Below are 22,824 nucleotides of genomic sequence, written 5' to 3' on the forward strand. Positions count from 1 at the left end.
GGCGGGTCCGGGCTGGGGATCCGAACCCGCCACCCTAGGTGTACGTGGCTGGCGCCCTAGCCGGTCGAGCCATAGGCGCCGAGCCACCATGCTTTTTCTTAGATGAAACTGTTGCCAACATGTCCTCATGGAATTAACAGGAAATTTCCATTGCAAAGTCTTTGTCTTCTCTAAGAATAAGAGACTGATGAATATTGATTTTTTTCCCCTCAAATAGGAAATTGGATTCCTAAAAGACATAGCCTTGTTCTCCTCAAGTAACAGCCTTGTTTCTTGATAAGAATTGGCTATGTGAACCATACAGGAAGTCTGAAACCACAGCCAGATTTGTGGAAGCAAATCCAGGGGGATTTCTGAGCCACTCATTATAGTCTAAACTATTGGGCCAGTTTTGCTCTAACTTTCCAATCAAATCAGTACATATATATAATATATATATATATATTTTTTTTTTTAATGGGCTAAAGCTTTTTGTTTTGTTTTGTTTTCCCCTATGTAAAACCTTTCAAACAATATGATTAAAAATGAAAATAAACAGATTTTTGATAAGAGATGGGCCTTTCACCTTTAGCACTGTAAAATCATACTCGGGATGTTCAAGTCTCATTTCCTTTGGAGGCTGTGCTGTTTATATCTGCACCGTGCATTGCAAGTATATGTCATCTATTAACTGCCTCTGTGTTACTAGGCTAAAAGTCAGTGACTGTGAGCAAAATCCGAGGGCAAGCCAGCAACCTCCCGCTCATGTGTGACAGTCTTAATAACTTAAGACTACGCAAATCAGAATAAGGTTATGGAGATAAAATCGGTGCAGAAAAATGCTTCCACAGCCTCCCTATTTCCTGTCTTCTCATTATCACTGGGTCAAGTATGAACACAAGTGCTATAGAATCGTTTCAGCTGGTCAAGAGGTTACCTTGTTCTGACCAAAAGGGGCATGTAAGAGCTTTGTCTCTAGTGCCTGCAGTGAGAGCAAAGGGGATGGAGAGAGTTGTTTGGTCTACGTTCTCTACAGCTTGTCATGGATTTGGTGATCCCCGATTCCCACAGTATCATTTATTCCTTCACTCACTCATTGAACAAATTCTCACTGAGCACAAATAGCACATCCTGCTAGGTTCCAACTAATTAGACAGTGTGTGAAATAGACTTGATTTCTACCTGCCCAGGGAGAGATATAGACAATAAATGTGTAAATACAAATTAAACATATAAACACCCATGGGATATATATATTGGTAATTAAGTTAATTAACTTGAATTAAGGACAAATAATTAAAAAGCATGCAGTTAAAGAAAGTGGCAGAAGAATCCTATTTTGGAGAAATGAGCAGGGAAGATCTCTCTCAAGAGAGAACATTTAGAATGAGAATTAGGACAAAGATTATTTTAAAAAAATGCGAGTATTTAGCAAACACAAGGGGCCTGAGCACAGAAGGAGCTGGACATATTCTAGCACTGGGAACAGTTCAGTCTGGAGCCTGGGGCCCAGGACAGAGGAGTGCAGGGTGGGCTGGAGCAGGGCGTGTTGGCCCCGCAAGGCAGGATAAGGAGTTTGGATTGAATTCTCAGTCACTGAAGAGATGACATGATCCAGTCATATGTTAACAAAGACCATTTGGCTGCTGTGTAGAGAAGAGATTTGGACATGGACAAAAGCAGAAGGTCATTCAGAGCAGTTTAGTCAAGAGATGGTGGTGACCTGGGCTAAGGTCGGAGAGGTGGAGATAGCTGTATGTGGGTCTAATTAATAAGTTTAATTGTGGAAGAGGGCTGAAAATTAACCACTCAATTACCACATAATATAATATATATATATATATAATGTAACTATCAACATATATATATATATACATGTATAAAATATATAATTTTCTACAGCTGATTTTTATAAAAAGCCCTCCCTCCTATATCGGGTAGGGTAGGTTGAAATGTAAGTTTTCCATTTTGGCTTCAATTTTTCTTTATGTAACTTTATTTACTTTGGATAAAGGTTTGATTGTTGTTTCTTGCCCCCTCCCTTGCTCTACCCCATGACCTCTGGACACACAGTGCCTGTGCCAGGCTGGAGGTGGGGAGGGGCCCCTGCTGTGAGGGCTGGTCTGGTCCGTCTGTGGGGCCTGGTGCTGACATGCTCTGCTGGTATGAGACTGCTGAACTGCTGAAATTGTGCTTTGCTTGCTTGCCTTGGTTGGAGCCTGGCGGGTTTTTCTTGCTGGCTCAACCTCACCTCAGGTGTCACCCAGGTTCTTCGTTTGCCTCCAGACAAGACACTTTTGTGTCATGGTCACCCTGCTTTCTCCATCATGGTGTGTGAGAACTCCTGAGTCCCTTAGCCACCACAGAGGGCCATGGGAGACCTGTAGATACAGACTCAGCCCTCTTCCTGCTTAGTTGGACCAGGTGGCATTTTCACTTTGATACAGACACCCCTACGTGTGTGAGGAGGCTGCCCTACCAGTGTCCCCTGACTCTCTCTCTTCCCACCCCGGGATTGGTTTGATGGGAGATCGAAGGCTCTACTTCTCTTCTTCTACTTCCTGGGGTGAATGCAAAGGGGAGAATCCACCCTATGTCATGTCCTTATCGTCCGTGGACCAGCAAGGCTTATGGCCCAGCTACCATTTGCATCCCTTTCCGTATCATGGAAGACACGTGTCAGATCCAAGCCAGGTAGGCTGTCTCTTGATAGGGGACCCATGGGCCTACACTAATGATTATTGAGGTTAAAATACCTTGGTTTTGTCCTGCAAAACTTGTCTTGTTTCCCTTGGTATTTGTGGACACAGCCAAAGTTGTCAGCATAGGCGTCAGCACAGGCGTTACCTGAGGTCTCCACTTGGCTTACAACGCTGACATTGCTGTCTTCTGCCTACCCAGTGATTAAATGCCTGAGCAGGTTCTGAAAGGCCTTGGGCCTGCCCTCCTTGCTTCTTTGCCCGTGGCACAGGTGTAATCGGCCTTGTCTGTGCTCCTCAAATGTACATCACTCTTTTCTACTTTGATGGCTTGTGTAGCCTTTCTTATTAAAAAACAAACAAACAAAAAAAGAACCTTTCTTACGAAAGGCTTCCCTTGTCCCTTTTTCCCTTTCTTGTATTTTTTAATTTAAATCCTACCCATCCTTCAAGGCCTGGCTCACAGGCTACCAATAACATGAAACTTCAGAGCCATTCAACTTGAAGTAATGGCCATTTCCTCCGTCTTCTCGTGGCACTTTGCCTTTTTGTGAACCACACCATCTTCTGTTTTTACGAGTTCTGACAATTAAGTTCATAAACTCATCCTAGAAAAAGTGCTACCCACCTCATTGCTGAGTTTCAGTATAGTCACCTTCAAAGAGCTCCCCTTGGGGCGCCAGGCGCCGATGCCAGTGCCCAGTTCACCCTTCAAAGCACTTTTTCATGTGTTATAATTATTGGTATGTATATCTGCCTTTTATTCTAGACTATTGGGGGAAAGATGGATGGTGCATAGCCACACACAGATTGTACGCTGCTCTGTGTCACCTGTGCTGTCTGTCACACTGTTTTGCACACAAAAGGACCTTGATGATAAATAATGAATTGCACAACCACACTTCTAATAAAGCTCTCTAAATCTCACTTTAAGGACTTTGAAACAAGTGTAGGGGTATTATGTTTCCTAACATTTGATGGCATTTGTCTATTAAATTTCCATGCCTTGGTCTGGAATCCAATGAGCTATGGGAAATAGGTTTTCAACCATCTTTCCCCGGCCCATGAAGTAGAGTGTTGTTATATTTACAGGGGTCTGTGGAGACCTCCAAAACATAGCAGCACAATCATATATCAGAAACCCCTATCATAAATGAGTCGGACAGGATAAGCCAACTTGAAAGAGAAAATAAAATATTATAACTCCAACTTGAAAAGAAAATATGGTGTGTGGTTTATTGCTGTGGATTATGGAGGAAGAAGGAACTGATTTTAAGTCAAACACAGAAAAGCAGTGACACTCTTTAAACTCAATACAGTATTTACATGGCAGACACTGGACTTTAGAAAGCCAAACCTTCAGGCTCCTGCTCTGGTCTATAAAATACATGTAAAATTGCTTTTGCTACATTATTAGTGCTACATTATTACTGTGCCATTCTAGATGCAAGGAATGTTCAGGGAGAAAACCTTGAAGCCAGCCTGGTTCTTTAAAGTCAGAGTCTGTTTGTCAGAATCTCACATTGCATTTTAAAGACCTTTAAAGTTGTGGCTTTGGGAAATTCCACTCTGATGAAATGAGGCAGAGACTAGGAAAGATTTGCAACATGCATAGAAAATAACTTTAGCTGTCTTAGTGATAAATTCATATTTATCAGCAATATGAAGATCATCTTAAATAATGTGATTTCCTTACTCCTAGAATTACTTTCCATTGAGAATACCTCTCCTTTCTTGAGCTTCCTACCCACCCCCCTTAGGGCCCCACTTCTATTGCTTGAATGTAGTAAGTTGAGTCATAAACATCTGGTTCAGACACAAAGGTATCAGAACAACTCCCGTGATCAAGGCTGAGAGTGAAAACAAGAAAGTGCATATGGAACCTGCTGATTAGGCTTGTTCCACTCTAAAAGATGAGGGTAATATATACTACCATGGCTGGGTTTGTCGGGACTAAGATAGGCTGCAAGGCATTGAGCGGAGGTTGAACCTGACAGCCCCTGAGGACTTGTCCAACTTGGTGAATCAGATGTGCTGGGTTTGCCCAGCCTTGCGAAGCTGCCTTGTTCCTTCAGGTTTGCTGTGAGCCCTGGAAATTGGATGGCAGGTACTATATCCTGCCCCATTCAGTCTCACGTTCATTTCCTGTGGGTGAAACCCTGGCAAAAGTCAAGCTCCCTTTTCAGTTTCCACATGAACATGTCAGGTCATTAAATGAACAATTCCTGGTGTCGGGAAAGCCAAGACTTATGAGAAATGGAAAATGCAGTCAGTTATTTGGGCCCTTCAGGTTGAGGCAGATTGTCTGGGAGCCTGATTCTCCCTGAGTGAGTTGATTCCCTTCATCACTCCTCACTTGTTTGTTCACCATCCATCCACTCATTCATTTAACAAGCATTGCTTTAAGTGCCTCGTGTGTGTCACACACTGTGGGCCTGACCATTGCCCAGCTTTCCGTTTCAATGTCTGTCTAGGCAAGTGATTTACCTCCTCTGTGGGGCAAGGAAGGTGAGTAGAGGAGAGTTCACAGAGCTGCAGAGTGGGCAAACTTTAGTTTTCATAGAGAGCTGAGTTAGGTGGGTCAGACATCTGTGTGCCAGGCCAGGTCTTAGATCAAGCTTCAATTTAAATACCAAACTAATTAAATAAAAACAAGGTATTATTGACAGTTTGATGTTTTGTTAATTTTCTGGGAGTAATAATACAATAAATCAATTAATATAAAAACAATTCATACTTATTTGTTTGTTTCTAGATCACCAGATTAAAAATTGACCGAAACCCTTTTGCTAAAGGATTCAGAGATTCTGGGAGAAACCGGTAAGAATAACTGGGCAGAGACTCACTGACAGTTTTCTATGTGACTTTACTTCCCCACATCCTGCAGGTGGCTCTTGGCTCCTGAATTTTGGAAAACACCAGCATGCTCGGCCACTGAGCTGAGTCATGAGGACAGAAATGGATAGTGATCCAGGAATCACAAAGCTGCCCACCCCAAAGGCTGAGTTCCCCAAGCTCTTTGTTAGTCACTTACAGCAAATTTTATAGTAATTTATTACCATTGAAAAATTGCTATTCTTTTTTCTGATGAGCAACGCCTGCACTGATATGTTTTGCATTATCAGGAAGCAAGAAGGACAAATAAAATTTTTGAAAGAATTACTACTGTTAAGAGCTAAAGCTTTGTAAAAAAAAAAAAAGTGTCTAACCATTTTTCTCCTAGGAAATAGTTCTAGAATACATTGATGTTTTCTGCTTTAGGAAAGAGCTTATAGTAAACCACCCTTCTTGTGAACTCCATTTTGAGAGGAATTGCTGACATTTGTAGGATAATTTGTGTCCTTCTGCTGGAAATGGCCTTCTATTGTTTTTCTGGTTGATAATTATTATTCTTTCTTCTCTCTAAATTTGATCTCACTCTTCCTATATAAAATTAAAATCTGTTATTCACAGAAATCTAGGAGAGACCTGAAGTGGGTATGGAAACCAACTGCATCTAAGGTTATTTCATCAGAAAGTTTCGTCCTCTATAGATAATATTGCATCAGCAACTGCAACATGCCTGTCTCATAAAGTGCACAGGCTTCACGATGACTAATTAGCCATCAGATTTTTTTTCATAATTTGGGGCATCTATTTATATCTGAATGACAGATTGCCAGGAGTTATCTTTGGTATTGTCTTGGGAAGGGCTTTTGAATAAACCAAAAACTTTTATTTAGAACCACTTCACAAAATGTGTAATACATTATTTTAGAATCCACATTTAAGCTAAAAATTAGTCATGGTGATCATTTTCTTTATAAACTGCTTTATAAATCACTCCCTTATTAAACTAATTATATATTTAAAATACATTTGGATTTCTATAAAACTTTATTTAGAATCTTTTAAGCTCATATCTATTGAATAAAGTAAAATTCACTTAAACTTTTGCAAATAACAAAATAAAGCAATATGTTTTGGGTCATGCACGTATTATTTAGTGGTAGAGCTCACTAGAACTCAGACATATGGACTCCAAGACAAATGTTTTCCTGTTCCATGATTCTTGTTTAAAATAAGATAAAGGCCTTTATATTCAAAATTCAGCCAGTAAGAAATGAATACCTATCCCATCTGTTTCAGATGGGCCATCCTCTGCTTCTCCATTGGCTTGTATTCCGGGCCAGGTGAGGATGTGCCTGGGAGCTATTTCATGTTGCCTCCTTGTGTGGACTCTACACTCTGGGCTCACTAAGGGCCTTGTTTTGATCAGGAAGTCAAAAATAGAAGCTGGCCTTTCATAAAGAAGTTTCTAGACCTGCCTGGCTGGTGATTCCTTGGGACAGAATATACAGGATAGACTATTTTTGGAGGTAGACTATTTGTAGTAAGGTCATTAAGAGCTTTAGCTTGGAACCCATGGGTGGATTTCAAGGGTTCTGGAAGCTCCCAGATATTGTAAGTAAAATTGTGTCTGGATGAGAAGGTGCATGTCTTTCTGGGGAGACATCTATAGCTTTCTTCAGATTTTCAACAAGGTCCAAATGTTAGGAATTTCTGCTCTAGACACAACTGTCTGTCTTCAGGGGCAAACCTGACCTTAGTTATTTAACTGCTTCTCTCTTTTGTCATCCTTCTGAATCTCCAATAGCATTAGTATCTGTTGATTGCATTGGTATTTGTTGATTTTCTTATTGGCACTCAAAATAGATTTATTTTCTTTGCTGTTCCCTAATTTTTGGGGGGGAGTCCTAATTTTTGGAGTCCTAATTTTTCAGAATTTTTGGTCACTTTCTCTAAGGTTATATTTGATCACTTAGTCAGCACCTTTCTACTAACAGGCATCCTGTCCTTGAAAATTGCCATCTGGATGTACTTTGCCCATAAGCTGTCTATATTGCATAGGTACCAAGAAATAAATATGTCAGTTATTGATAAATTCTAAGAAGAAAAATGTAGAGTGAAAGTAGAAGCCACTTTATGGAGGGAACAGGGACAACTGCTCTGATGAGATGCCATGACGATGTAAAGGGAGCTGCCGGTATGTGCTCCAGGCAGAGGAGACAGAGTGCAAAGGCAGACGTGTGCCAGGCCTGACTCCATGACATCAAGGAGGCTTGTGTCCAAAGCACGGTCTCTGCCCTTAAGTGTCACTGAACTGATGAGAATGGGGGTGCAGAGGCATGACTTAGAACAGAAAATCAGGAGAGAGCTGTGCTGACCAGCATTGCAACTGAGCTATAGGAACTGGAGTCACTCTTTAACCTTGAGGCTAAGACCAGTGCTTCTTGAAGGATTTGCTGCTGGCTGGGAAACTATGATGACATCTCAGTTGGAGTGCTCATGTTCCCTTGTGTCCTCTCCAGGCTAGAAGGGACCTTGACACACCATTTGGCCCGAGCCTTTACCTTCCTGGACACTGACTGATGAACGTCTTCCTGCTCAAGGCAGACGAGACAGTTTGTCTGTCTTGCTAGTATGCTGCTCTTCTTTGTAAGGGCTCCGGGAAAGTAGAGCTATAGATCCTAACCCTTTCTGATAGCCTGAGAATTTTTCATTATGTCCCATCAAAACCTGCGGGCTACTTTAAGTACTACTAGCAATTATATCTGTTAACTGTGATTGAACACTTAGTGTGCTCTGAACCCTTTGCTTCTGTCCTCTGTAATCTTTAAAACAAGTTGTATTTTACAAATGGGAAAAACAAGGCTCAGAGAAGTTAAGCAGATTTCCTGCTGTCACACAGTAAAGCTGGAGCAGGAATGAAGACGCAAGTCTACCTGACTGCAAAGCCTGTTGTACACTTTGTAGTCTATCATGCTGACAGTTTACTCTTGACTTATTTTATCTGCAACAGACATTGAGGACAGGCCCTCCTTCCTCTAAAAGCCCTTCATCTACTTAAAAACACTACTTAATTAGGGCGGCACCTGTGGCTCAGAGGAGTAGGGCACCAGCCCTATATGCCAGAGGTGGCGGGTTAAAACCCAGCCCTGGCTAAAAAACTGAAAAATCAAACAAACAAAAAACCAAAAAACACTACTTAAGTTCTTTGCAGGCTAATCCCCATGACTTTATCATAAACTTTCTATCCCCTGTAAACAAGGGTATCCCTAGCAGAGGCCAGGAAACCAGGCAAAAGTTCCCTAACAGGTGAACTGTGATGTAATGATGCTGAAGTCTCATGTCTCACAGGGAGCAAGCATGAATTTTTAAGGGTAGAAAGAATTTTTATCCTCCAGTCTTCTGGGAAGCTGGATTGAAATAAACTTTCTAGGGAAAGTACAAGGGCTCTTATATTTTTCCTCTTTGAAAATATCAAAATTGCCTGATAATCACACTTTAATTTTCACTAGCTGCCCACAGAATCTGATGAGGGCAAGAATTATTATTGCCCTTTTGCAAATGGTAAAGATTGATAGACGATGATATGAAGAATTATTTGCAAACCTTCTGGGAACTGGTGGCTCTGTGCCAGCATGGGGGCCCAGTTTACTACCTTGCAGGCAGCACCTCTTCTGCGCTAACAGAGTACTTAGCATCTGAGATCTTCCTCGTGCCTCTGAGACATCAAGTGACTCATGCAGAGGAGGGTGGTTTGATGAGTTGCATATAAATGTGCCCAAAACATACGGATTACATTTCCCTTAAAAACACATGGGCTTAAAAATTAGGGGGGGAAAGTGCTTGGCCAATGTTTTTTGGTTTTGCAGAACACAAAACATTTGTGGAATACTTTGGAGTTACAGAGTTTGCCAAACCTCAAACCAAAACATGTTCAGGTTTGTCGATGTCAATCCATCCCAGTGCAATCCAGAGGCTCAGGAAGGGAGGAGTGAGAGAGGAAAGAGGGGGAGGATACAGCCACCCACTGCTCTCTCCTGGTACGCGTGAGGCTCCCTGGGCATGCACTGTCATCACAGTGCGCCCCCAGATGATGGCTGTGTCCTCTGAAGTGTAGTGAAGAGTGCTTGAGGACCTGTGGCTGAGGACACAGCCTCCCCTTCTCCACATGTCAAGGTAGAGACCTATCCATGGAGAAGTATTCCTGGCTCCAAGCCCTATCCTTTTCTCCTTCCTGGAGGGAAACCAGAGTGACTGGTCTGATTGCTGAGTCTGGGAGAAGGAGCCTGACAGGACCTTCTACAAAGCATGCAGCATTCCAGGCTGTCTTTCCACTGTGTGGTAAGCCCAGCAGCAGGGGAGGCCTGCAACCTGGGCAATCAGTGTGTTCCAGGAGAGTTCTAGCCCGCTCATCTGGTCTTCTCACCTATAGTGTAGTTACCAGACAATTTTAGCAACAGTGAAATTGGTCTTTTGGTCTCCATTGCTTTTGGCTTCTGAGTCCTCCTCACAATTGATTCTGCCCTTGGGTAAAGACAGGAGGTGATAGTCATTGGATTGCCTGGTATCCCAGAGCCACAGTGAGTCATCCCTCTCTGCCCTGTGGTGTCACCATCATCAGAGCCTGTCCTACTTCTCCTTGCTTCTTTAGGAAGTGGCAGATGAGAGATGTGGGAAGGTCCTGGACCTCCAGACTTATGGAGCTGCTAATTTTCCATTCCTATGTAATTCTGCCCCTGACCACCAGTGGTCACTGGGGGCCTGTGTGAGAGTGAGTCTGCATGAGCCTGGGAGTGGGTTTCTGTGCTCACGTTGTGCGGAGGAGATAGATGCTGTTTCTCTTGGAATGGAGACACTGATAGATTTTGCTTCTGGGCATTATCTCTGCAATGGGAGGCAAACTGTGCTTTTCTAAGTTGTTGCTGATTTCTTAGAAATGCTGTGGTCCAAATCCAGTTTTGGGGGTAGTCAATATATGTCAAGCACTGGGGCACAATATCCAGTTACCCCTGGGAGATTTCACCTACCTGGGAGAGAGTAACATCTTTCCATTCCTGGAGGAAATTATTTTTTAAAAAATTATTTCAGGGGTGGTGCCTGTGGCTCAAAGGAGTAGGGCGTTGGCCCCATATGCTGGAGGTGGCAGATTCAAACCCAGCCCTGGCCAAAAACTGCAAAAACCCCCCCAAACTTATTTCAGATTATTATGAGGGTACAAATGATCAGGTTACATTGTTTTTGTTTCTTGGGTAAAGTTCAAGTTATAGTTGAGCCCTTCATCCAGGGGATGTGCGTGTACCCCTACATTGAGCACATTAGGGAAGGGCTTAACAATCCCCCTCCCTCCTCGCCCCTTCTTCCTCCCTCTTCCCTTCTCCCCACTTGACTTTAATTGTGTTTTTTGGGCGTGTAGTTGTTTATCTATTGATTTCATGTTAGTATTGAATACTTGCTTTTCCATTCTTGTGATATTTTATTAAGAAGAATGTTCTTCAGTTCCATCTAGATTAATATAAAAGCTGTAAAGTCTCTGTATTTTTTTACAGCTGAATAGTATTCCTCAGTATACATATACCATAGTTTGTTAATCCATTCATATGTTGATGGCACTTGGGTTGATTCCACATCTTGGAGATTATAAATTGAGCTGCAGTGAACATTCTAGCATAAGCATCCTTATGGTAAGATGATTTTTTTTTTCTTTTGGGTAGAGACCTAGTAAAGGGATTGTGAAATCAAATGGAAGGTCTATTTTTAGCTCTTTGAGGATTCTCCATACTTCTTTCCATAGAGGCTGTATCAGTTTGTAGTCTCAGTAGCAGTGTAAAAGTGTTCCCTTCTCTCCACAACCATGCCAGCCTCGGCAGCTTTGGGACTTTGCAATGTGGGCCATTTTCACTGGAGTTGGCTGGTATCTCAGGGAGATTTTGATTTGCATTTCTCTGATGATTAGAGACGATGAACATTTTTTCATATGTTTGTTAGCATTTGTCTCTCAGAGAAGGTTTTGTTCATGTCTCTTGCCCAATGATAGATGGGAATGTTCACTCTATTCTTATTGATTGAGTTCACTATAGAGTCTAATTATCAGCCCTCTGTCAGATTCGTAGCAGACAAATATCTTCTCCCATTCTAAAGGTTGCCTGTATGCTTTAGTTGTTGTACCCTTAGCTGTGCAGAAGCTTTAAAGAAAATGAAATACCTAGCAAAGGATGTGAAGGATCTCTACAGAGAGAATACAAAACCTTGAGAAAAGAAATAGCAGAAAACATTAACAAATGAAAGAACATATCATTCTCATGGCTGGGAAGAATGAACATTGTTTTTTTTTTGTTGTTGTTGTTGCAGTTAGGCAGGGGCCGGGTTCGAACCGGCCACCCTCAGTATATGGGGCTGGTGCTCTACCCACTGAGCCATAGGCACCACCCAGAAGAATCAACATTGTTAAGTGTCCTGGGGAAAAGTATTAAAGACTGTCCCTCAGCTTCAGGTTTTTTTCTTTTTTCTTTTTTTGTCTTGTTATCTGTGTTCCTGGGCTCTGCCTTCTGCTTGAATGTAAGCTCTGGGAAGACTGCAGCTATATTTTTTCCCCTCCCTTCCTTCCTTCCTTCTTTCCTTCCTTCCTTCCTTCCTTCCTTCCTTCCTTCCTTCCTTCCCTCCCTCCCTCCCTCCCTCCTTCCTTCCTTCCTTCTTTCTTCCTTTCTTTCTTCTTCATTCTCCCTCTCTTTCTTTCTTTTCTTCTTTCAGAAAAACTCTTTTATTATTATTGTTTTGGATTCATTGAGGGTATGGAGAATTAGGTTACACTGATTGCATTTGTTAGATGAAGTCTCTCTTATAATCGTGTCCCCTACCCCATTGTATTAGCTCATCTACTGCCGTCATATTAGAATAGAGTACATTGGATTCTTGTTTCTCCATTCTTATGATGCTTTACTAAGAAGATGTGCTCCACCTCCATCTAGGTTAATATAAAAGATGTAAAGTCTTCCTTCCTTCCTTCCTTTTTCTTATATCTTCTTTAGGTTTCTTCTTCCAGGTTTCTATTGTCAGATTTTTTTCTTCATAGTGCCAGGTATACACAATAAAATAAAATAACCACTTATTTACAAAACAGTAAACAGTGTCGATGAGTGGCATAGGAATTGAAAACCATGAACTCTAGAGTGAAAAAGCCTTACCCCAAACAGGAGCAAATCAGGTACAACAGCAGTGGGGAGCTAGTTGTGGACACCTCATCAGGAAGGAAGGATGGTGAATCTCTAAATGCGCTTAGTTTCAAAGACTAACGCTATGTCTGAGACATCTGTTGTGAGATGGCAAATTAGTCTACATGTAGATTCAAGGCACACACACCTTGAGGCTGTCTGATCTGGTTCTGGATAGGGAGGCTACCTGTGCATCCTGGGTCCCTGGATAAGGACACCCTGTGACTTTCAGTGTCTGTGAGCTTCAGGAAAAAAGGGTTTCCCAGAGGCTCAGCTAAGACAGAATGAGGAAGGTTGCCCTGTAGTGAACTGAGAGGTAAAATTATATATTCAGGGATGGACATCCCAACTGGGATCTTGTATCAGAGAGAAGATAAGGCACAGGAAACCAAGGAGATGTGAGAGTCTTTGCATTGAGTCTCATGGTTGAGAAGCAACCTCCAGAGGCACATTTCCCCACATGCCTGGGGAGCACACTGTGCCCAGCTAGAGGCAGCATGGCAGTGCCAGACCCTGCACTTCCAAGGGAGAGCCCAGGAGTGGAGGGAAAGAGCATGCCATGGGTCTCGGAGCCTACATCAGATGTGAAAGCCTTGTGTCTATTAGGGGTGGCTGCCAAGATTTTATAGAAAGTCCACGTTAGCTTGGGAAATTTTATGTAATTCCTCTAAGGAAGTTTTATGTAATTCCTCTAAGGGTAACACATACATAAAAAGAGAGGATTAAAATTACTATCTGTCTGGGGAGTGAGGGGTTCTACGAACTTGCATTAATAGTGCCATGGAGTAAGAGACTTTGGGTTCCCCTCTGTCAGCGCCCTTCACCCTGCCTTTGACCTTGAGTTTTACTCTACTCCCAGCCTCATTGCATGTATGACAACTGGATGGGGGACTGTTTCATATGACATTTCCAGATGGCATGGCACCCCAGAAGCCACTGTTGTTGGCACTATGATAGGTCCCTGGTAGAGTGGCCCAGAGAATTGGTGCAACCTTTTACAAGGGGATATTCTTCACTATGGAGTCCATCAATGAAGGCCCGAGCAAGGACACTCAAAATTCCACACTCAGAAACTGTCAGAAAGGAAGCAGTGGCAGGCCATGTGTGTCGTGGAGGTTGGTTTACACAGGTAAGTAGTTTTAATGGGTTGCCCTTCCCTAAAGGAATACTAGGACCTGTAGGATGAGCTGCAGGTAGAAATGTGAGCCTGAGCTCCCTTTCAGAGTGTTTCCAGCCAACAGTGCTGTGTGCTGGGAATGTGGCTGGTGGTGGTCCTTGGTGCCTAGTGTCCTCCTAGGTAATGTTTCAGGGGATAGGGGTCTAATAACGGAGCCATTCACTGTGTTACGGGAATGGATATATTTGCTTGCTGAAAGAGGATGTTTATGAGGTTAATACTTAATCTGAGGGAAGGAATTGCTCTCTAATGTTTGAGAGAAAATATTTGGGAGTAGACCCCCCACCCCAAGCAGCTGCCATCCCAAGGCCAATAGAGTGAAGAATGAATTCTCCTGGGCAGAGAAACAGGACCCCTCTGCTATAGGCCCAGCTCCTCCTCACAACACCCAGTGGAAAGATGAGGAATCAAAGTGCCCAATGTTAACAGGAGGAAAAGAAGCTAGACATTAACTCCAGGGGCCCATCTTTGCTGAACTGAGTTTCCTTCGGGAGTGGAAGGAAGAAGGGTATAGGATGGATCTCAGTCAGAGGCTGTTAGCAGAGTTGTTTCTTATAACCAAGTAACTCAGATCTTGTTAATACCTTTATCTATTAAGCTAAACACAAAATCACTATACCTAGTGATCACAAAATCACTAGGTCAAAAGTGGCAAAATGCCAGCAATTTCTTATAATTTAACCTCATATATTTATTTCTAGCCATTTAAATCCTAAGTATATAATTAATAGTAATAAATACTTCCTATAGTAGTCCAACTTGCTCATTTTTACCTCTGAGTTGATGGTATCAGTGCAGTAGTTCCCATTTTACCAAGTTATGGTAAAACTAAAGACGATGAGGTACTAGCTTTCAGAAATTGTAAATCCATCCAGTGATGGTGTCCAGGGAATGATTTCCCTCTCTCCTATTAGGCCCAGCTTCCCAGTCTGTACAAACCATGCCATGGTCACCTCTGACTTCCCCATCACTCCTGAAATCTCATGCAGCAAGCTGAGAGCCAAGGGGCCAACCACTTGACTTTTTTCAACCAGTGTGACATCCCAGTTATCTTCCTTGCTTTCCATTTCTGTATTTTCATTTATTCTCCCTGGAGCCCCTGGCTGTATTTTCCCAGTCAATCTCACCCTGCTCTTTTCTGGCAATCCTACCAGCCCCTGCAGATTTTGCAGACCATTTTGTTATCCCTGGCATGGGTGGCTTCTGCTCTGGAGCAGATCTATGCACGTAATCATCATTGAACTCCCTCTTGGGGCTGCTGCCTTTGCAGTTTGAGGTAGCTCGCCCTGCGCTGGACTCCCATTCACCAGGCTGTAACTGTTTATCACGTCCCCAGCTTGTGGCCTTCCAGACAGCATTTAACATTTCTTTCTGCCTTGTTATTTGTTCTCTCTCCCCTGTCACGAACCTTTTCCACCATTGTCCTCTTGTTCACATTGCTCTGCCAGGGAAAGTTGGCAGTTGTTTTATTGTCTATGGCTCTTGCCCAGGAATGGTGTCATTGAACAGAGTGACGTCTTTTTAATGGCTAACATATTGGAGCCTGCAATATCTGGAAGATAATGAGGCCTTCAGGGGCTTGAAGACACGTTTTTGGTTCTTTGAGGGGAGAATGAAAAATAGAATTAGGTACCATGCAGCTCCCTCCACATTTAATCCAGAGCCAGAGGGCTGACAAAACTTTAAATTCCAGTGAAATAAAAATGAGTTTTCCTATTACAGGTCACAACCTGAGCAGAAAAGTTGGATCTCTTTTGCTTGAGTTAGACCAGTGGTTCTCAAACTTTCATTATCTTTTTCTCTTGTTTTGACATATTTTGTCTTTAATCAATCTGCATTTATTAAGTAACAAGTAGGAGGAAATATTGTTATGTCCATTTTAAAGTTAGGAAGATTTAGGCAGGAAGAGATTATATAACTTGGCCAAGGTTGCACTAATAAGCAGCAGGGTTGTAATTTGAACCTGGGTAATCTAGCTCCAGAGCTTGTGCTAATCTATCCCTCATGTGATTTTAATATTACCAAAGTAGAGTTAGACCATTCCAGTCAAACACAAAGAAATGTAATAGTTTAGTTAGTCTATTTTGTGTTATCATGGGTTCTTATTGTATTTTTGAGGCAGTGAAAACTCATGGACTGCCATTATTACCAATTTAGACTCTAAGGGAGGAAAGGATTTCCAATTTGGGAATCACTGGATGAGAAATACTTTTAACTCAACTCTAAGCATCTATCTGTTGGCACCTGCCCTTCCAAGCAATTGTAATGCACATCAGTGGTAGCTTCTTCATCATGTGGATACACTTACGGTACCAACTAAAACCAATTTTGAATGATGACTTGGATTTTAGTCTATTTGCGGACCTTTGTCTGCAGTCTTTTAGAATATCCCCAGACATCAAATATCCTGGGTAATCTGGATAATTTTATCTGAGTAATTTGGTTTCAAATCCAGTAGAGGAGAAGGAAATGTGGAAAGCTTGACATTACCCAAAGGAGCAAGGACAGTCTGAGAATGTTGAGATGTGGTAATTAGATCTGAAGGAACAGTATTCTGGTTCTCTGTCTTTTCAAATAATGGATCTGGAAGGGAAAGCAATGGAGATCAGAGACACAGCAGCATCTGTGGGCTAAAGACTAAGCATCTAACATGGAGTAAATGTCCATGATGTCTGCCCTCCCCATCTTGTATCCCACACTCCAGTCACATGAGCTATTTTTAGTTTCTAAAACATGCCCTCTCTTCCATACCTCCAAGTGTTTGCCCATATTTTTAACTGTGCTCGAGAACCACTTTCTGTCTCTTGTCTGCATAAAAAATTGCTGAGTGGATTTTAACATTAAATAACTGGTCTTTTGTGGAACCTTCCTTGAGTTTCCCTAGTGTAGTAAGTACTCCTTATTCAACACTCCATGGCATCTTGGCATATACAAGTCCAGGGTAGAATTTATTGCATAGTTCTGAAACTAGTCGCTTACAACTTGTCTTTTTGTTAAAAATGCACTCTTAAAGGGTGACCCTGTGTCTTTTATGCTTTTATATTTCCTGATAGTAACACATCTTTTTTTTCCTGGTTTGATAACTCCTTTATGACTTCGAGACCGCTGTCTCAGCAGGCTTCCTATAGCTCTCAACTGTCTTCTACTCAGAGGTGTTGACCAGTGGCCTTATCAACCCACAGCATATGTTCCCTTTGTTACCAGTGTCACCAGCAAATAGTATGGGGGAGAGTTAAAATTAAGAAAGTCAAAACTAAGGAGAAAACAAACAGAAGAAACAAATAAAACCCCCCTGTCTCAAGGCAAAAGAAAAGCAGTAATATACATTGGTGTGCTACGCCATAGGGTTACAAATGTTTTTATAATTGTCATGACTATCAAATATTTGCTGAACTTCAGAGGAATGATCTGATCATTGTTTTTGGAATAAGAAGATTGGAAGGAGATTTCTTCACAGTCTGGCTATTTTCCTAAATCAGTTGCTCTCAAGGTGTTGTCAATTTGCAGAACAGTTTGGCTTGCTTCCTCTCTTTCTGCTTCCCCTCCCCCTCCACAAATTCTGCTGGTTTGGCCAATGAGCAGACTGAAAAATCTAAAACAAAGAGGTCTGGAAACCAGGGCAATTATTACAGCCAAAGCATAGAACAAAGGGAATTTGGACATGGCCTCTGTTGTCACTAGAGCTAACAGGGAAAAGTAAGCAGGAGGGGGACACGGCCAGTTTGACCGTCTCTGTTTAGAGTCTGCAGAGATGACATCGGGTCTCTGGTGTGCAGCAGGCCCACGGAGGAACTTGCTAATGGTATGTGGTTACCTAATACCACTTTTTTTTCATCTTTTGGACAATAAATTAAATTTCCTGAAACCCAGAGATAAAATTATACAATACTAAGGTAAAATGATGATGAATAAGTAAACAGTGTGTGGCACAGGATAAACTTTGAATGGACATCCAGGTGGCAGAGGATGTTCTTGGGTGGTTGGCAAGATCTCTTGTAAGAGAAGATGAGTTGTACAAAGGCCTGGTCTTTGCTAGGAGACGCAGACTCTGCTGAAACTCCATGATTGGAGCAGAAGAAACCAAAGGAAAATTGAAACCTCTCTGAGACTGAAGGCAAAAATGGAATAAGCACAATCAGTTATAGAAACAATTCCCAAATCTCCAATATGTAGCACTAGAGGATTTCTTCTGACTTTGGATATTTTGTTTTACAGTATGTTGTTTTCTTAAGTTTTAGGCTTAGAAAAATAAATGCTGGTTAGACATTTTATGAAAAATGACTCAGGAACGAAACATTCATTCCTCTGCTTATTAATTTAATGCATATCAAGTGAGATCTTACTATGTAACGGCACTATGCTAGGCAATGGGGCGTAGAAAATCACGAGGTCCAAAGCTCTTGGGGTGCACACAGGCTAGTTGTGGAGAGAGATGAATTGTCCAATCTTGCTTTTGCCCCACACCAAGTGCTATTATATGGTACTACATCTTTCTAACAATTTGATCTAGCTAATGAAGTTTAATAGGGTTTGAGGACAAATAAAAGATGTGGCATATGATAGACAAACAGGACTATTTCTAAAAAGAGATAGATACTGAGTACATAAATAGATCCAGTAATGTAAATTTATGAGGTCTATATTATCCTATGCAGGATAATATATAAGATACTTTATATTATATTCTGCATAAGATAAATCTGTGAGAGAAAGATCCACAGTGGATTGCTAAGTTTTGGCTAGGCACGTGTGTTTTTAGCTATTAATTTTGGGGAGTCATAACCTCTCCCTTTAATTTCACCACCAAAATGATTGTTGTTGTGGAAGACCCCTGGATGGACCATGGGTGTGTTCATATGTGGCATGTTGTACATTGTGTTTTTAAGCTACAGAAGGTATCTCTGATGGCAGTGTAGCAGATGGAAACCTTTGTGGGCCATGCCTGGCACTCTCCGTATTTACCTCTTAGTAATGGAACCAGAAGACAAAAGTTATAACAGAGATTTTAGTCTAATATCAGAAAGAACATTTTAACATATCTATCAAGAAGCTGAATATTTTTCTAGTAAAGTACACCAATAGAGGCTGGATAGCGATCCAAGATGGTCTCATAAAAGGCAGAGATGACATCCAAGATCCTTCCCAAAATGCAAACCCGTGATTTCATAATTCAGTCTTTTAGTTGGATTTTAACATTTCCTAAGTAGTTAAATACTCATTATGCTATATAGAGTTGGATGTTCAAATAAAATTATAAATGCCTTTGGCACAACCATTTTTCCTCTTACAGAAATGAAACTGCTATGGTTTGAATGTGTCTCCCAAAGTTCAGGTGTTGGAAATTTAATCCCAATGCAATAACATTGAAAGATGGGACCTTTAAGAGGTGATTAGGTCATGAGGGTACCATGCTTATGAATAGATTGATGCTATTATTTCAGAGAATTAACTAATTATCATGGGAATAGTTTCCTGATAAAGGGTGAGTTCAGCCACCTTCCCTCTTGCTTCTGCCCTCTCTTGCCCTTTTGCCTTCTACTATGGACTGCCATAGCACAAGGGCACTTGCCAGGTTCCAGTCCCATAGTCTTGGACCTCCAAGTCTCCAGTACTGTGGGCCAAATACACTTTTATTGTTTATAAATTGCCTGGTCTAAAGTATTCTGTAATAGCAGCACAAAATGGACCAAGACAGAATATAAAGTTCATTTTCTATTTATTCAATAAATAAAATACTGGCCATATATTAGTGTATTATTGAAGCTTCATAGTCTTCTAGCACCTTATTATGAACTAAGAAGGGAATGTTCTTTGTCCTTGAGCTTGTCCTCATCATTGGTACATGTTCCTGGGAAGAATGGAATAGGAGGTGGAACAATAAAGACCCTGCCATTTGCAGTGAGCCTCCTGTGCCATTAAAAGGAATCCTAAGATGTTCTGGTGGATGGCCAACATTCCAAAACAAAGCAGTAAGACCTAAGCCTGGCTTATCTCTTTTTTCTATCCACCAAGGCTCAGCATGGCTTTATCTGCCTAACCCCTTATTATTCTGAACTCCCTAATTGTCTGGGCTCTTCTCTCCACAAATAGTCTCATGTACTGTATTCAGCATTAACTTAGAGTGACTATGTGGAGATGTCTTCTATTCCTACTTCTAACAGATTAACAGCTAATAAACACCATGCACCACTCTCTTCTCTGAACCTCTTCTTAAAATACAGAGTTTGGTGTGCCAACATTGGCATATTTAAAGCCTCCAAGATTCCAGGGAAGACTTTAGAAAGATAACTGTGGAGAAAGGCCTGTTCAGAGAGAAAAATTTCGTAACACAAAGAGTCAATCGGTATATCAGCAGCTCATCTGAGAAGAACCTCAGGGGATCTTCTACTCATTTATAAGAAAAGAATATTTGTTATTGAAAATAAAACTTTTTACTTTATTCTTGGTATGTAAGGCTGAAGAGAATGCTGGAAATGTATTACCCAAGGAATGGGACAAGCAGCATAAATTTCATGGCAAAAGGGCAAGTTTGTTTTAGGAAGGGACACCAAACCACCATTCAGTGACTTTGTGAGGAAAAGACTTAAGCCACCTGCTTCTTCCCTCCTCCTCCCACCTTCCCCATGGTTCCTACTTCCACTCCCTCCACTCAGAAGTGAAGTAGCTGGTTTTGAAGCAAAGTCAATAATCAAGTTGTGTTTAAAGCTTTAAAGAAAGATCCAACTGGCACCTTGTTTTGAGGATATGGAATATCGGCTAGAATGCACCAGAGATCACCTGAGTGATTATGTGAAAGCAATATATCTCAGCACCTCATATATATGGCACAGATGTAATTAGTTGAAGTGTAAAGCAGACAGTGTGCACACGGTCCAATTTATGGAATTTCCAATTCCAATGAACCAGAAGGCTTAAGGGAATGTGCTTGTAAAATATTGGATATTTCCTGAAGTCTAACAGCTCGTGACTTTCAATGACCAGCTTGATTATTAGGTTGCAAAAATACAGATGAATATTTGGAGGAATATATTGTTCTTTTTCCAAAGATACAATTTCTAAGACCAAGCCTTTCCTGTGCCTTCAGGTAGCTGTTTCTTATTCAGTAGAAACCCAAGTGTATTTGATTGCTTACTTCTCCTTTTATTTCTGTTGGCCTTCTCATCTCTGTTGACTTAAGAAGCATTTAAAGCCACTGACTCGTCACATCTCTGAGGTGTGGAGTGGCTGCTGGGACAGGCTGTGTCAGTGCCCTGTGGTAATGATTGTGACATTGTCCTGTGCTAGAGAAACAGTCAGTACCCCTCTGTTTGGTTGTGCTCATGGTATTAGTGGCCTTGACCTTCGAGGCACAATGTGCCCTTTTCATGCAGACCCAACCATCTTTGAAGAAAGGTCAGCATGAAATTCCATCATATCTTTAGATTTGCTTGCAGATACTCCAAATTGTGTGAGTTTGCTCTTCCTCCCACAATCCAGCATCATCTGTGCTTTTCTAGACTGACTCTGATGGTGACATCTCTCAGTTTATGTTTATGCCACTTGTTAGACAAACCACCTCTGGATCTTTACAAAGTGCATTTCTTGGGATTATTTACAACTTTCTTCTTTGCTGGCTTTTCTTTCTCCAGAACCGGACTTGAAGCCATCATGGAGACTTATGCGTTCTGGAGACCTCCTGTGCGCACACTTACCTTTGAAGACTTCACCACCATGCAAAAGCAGCAAGGTAAGGCCCCGGGGCAAGGCCTCTGCTTCATGGCAGGACTGAGGAGGGAGGGAGGGCTAAACTGAATATAGCACATCTGGCCCCTGGCCAAGATATGGGTTATACCAATTCTCCTGGAATGAAGATAACTTCAAGCTCCATAAATAACTAAAGCATCAACACTTGAGCAAACAAGCTGGTTCCAGAAGCAGCCTTTCATCTGATGCTCAGAATTCTCTCTTGCTTCCTAAGAGCATGACTATATATTCATAATGATGATGGTGATGAAATTATTATTACTAAGCATTCTCATAGACTTTGCTATTTGAAGAGATCTTCATAATAGTTTGGGCATTTTTCACGGCAGCCTTATATATTTTTTCATTCTAGTTTTGTAGATAAGGAAAAACTTAGCTCCCGACTATGAGAATAAATTACATCAGGGCTCATGGTGAGAGGTGGATGGCTGCAAGCTCATCTGAACCTTGCAAGTGTGGTTCTCTCCTTGTTGGCTTATCTGAAACAACAACTCTATCAGGTCAACATGCTCAGTGCCTTCCCCCCTGCTGCTTTGTGCTTTTTTTTTTTTTTTTAATCCAGTTTCTAATTTCCTTTCCCTGGTAGCACAGGTTGGGAACCTGTGGCCAGGTGTGTGCAGATGGTCTGTAGGCTGGTTCACCCCTTGTCTCAGTCTAATCAGTGGTGTCCCCTGGTGCAGCTCCCATCCTCCTGAGTCCCTGAGGGAAATCTTCCCAGAGAGTCAGATATATATGGGTCTCCTTCAACTCCCCCTGCCTAAATGTGGCATCAATTGACACTTATAGACAGATCATTTTGTTCCATCAAATGGCTGCCATTAACATCATAGAAACTTAATTTTTGAATTTGTGGTTCTGTCATTTGAAAGTCTATTTTTAGGACTTGATAATATATTACATGCCTTCTCAGGGGAACATCTAGCACTTTGTACACTGAATTAGGTTAATAACCTAAATTGCTGAAATGTGAAGTCTTAAGATGAATGTAGTGATTAAAAGCATAGACTCTGGAGTTAGATGGCCTGTGTGAGGCTCTGCTCACTGTTCTTTTGTTTTTTTTTTTTTTTTTATTGAATGGTAACTGTGTACATTGATGCACTTTGCGGGTACAGTGTGGTGTTTTCATACATAATCCAAGACACTTCCATCAAACTGGTTAACATAGCCTTCATGTAACTTTCTTAGTTAT

General features: G+C 41.6%; 1 protein-coding gene across 1 annotated transcript in view; it reads left to right on the forward strand.

Annotated features, from left to right (window-relative positions):
- The window catches only part of TBX15 (T-box 15), a 124,699-nt gene that overhangs the window by 73,297 nt on the left and 28,578 nt on the right, over positions 1-22,824 (forward strand). Inside the window, exons 6-7 of the mRNA XM_003793815.1 lie at positions 5,434-5,498; positions 21,521-21,618. Coding sequence (XP_003793863.2) covers positions 5,434-5,498; positions 21,521-21,618 — 163 coding nt within the window. The remainder of the gene's footprint in view (positions 1-5,433; positions 5,499-21,520; positions 21,619-22,824) is intronic.

Source organism: Otolemur garnettii, unplaced genomic scaffold (assembly GCF_000181295.1).
Source record: "Otolemur garnettii isolate 467f Iridium unplaced genomic scaffold, OtoGar3 scaffold00073, whole genome shotgun sequence".
NCBI lineage: Eukaryota > Metazoa > Chordata > Mammalia > Primates > Galagidae > Otolemur > Otolemur garnettii.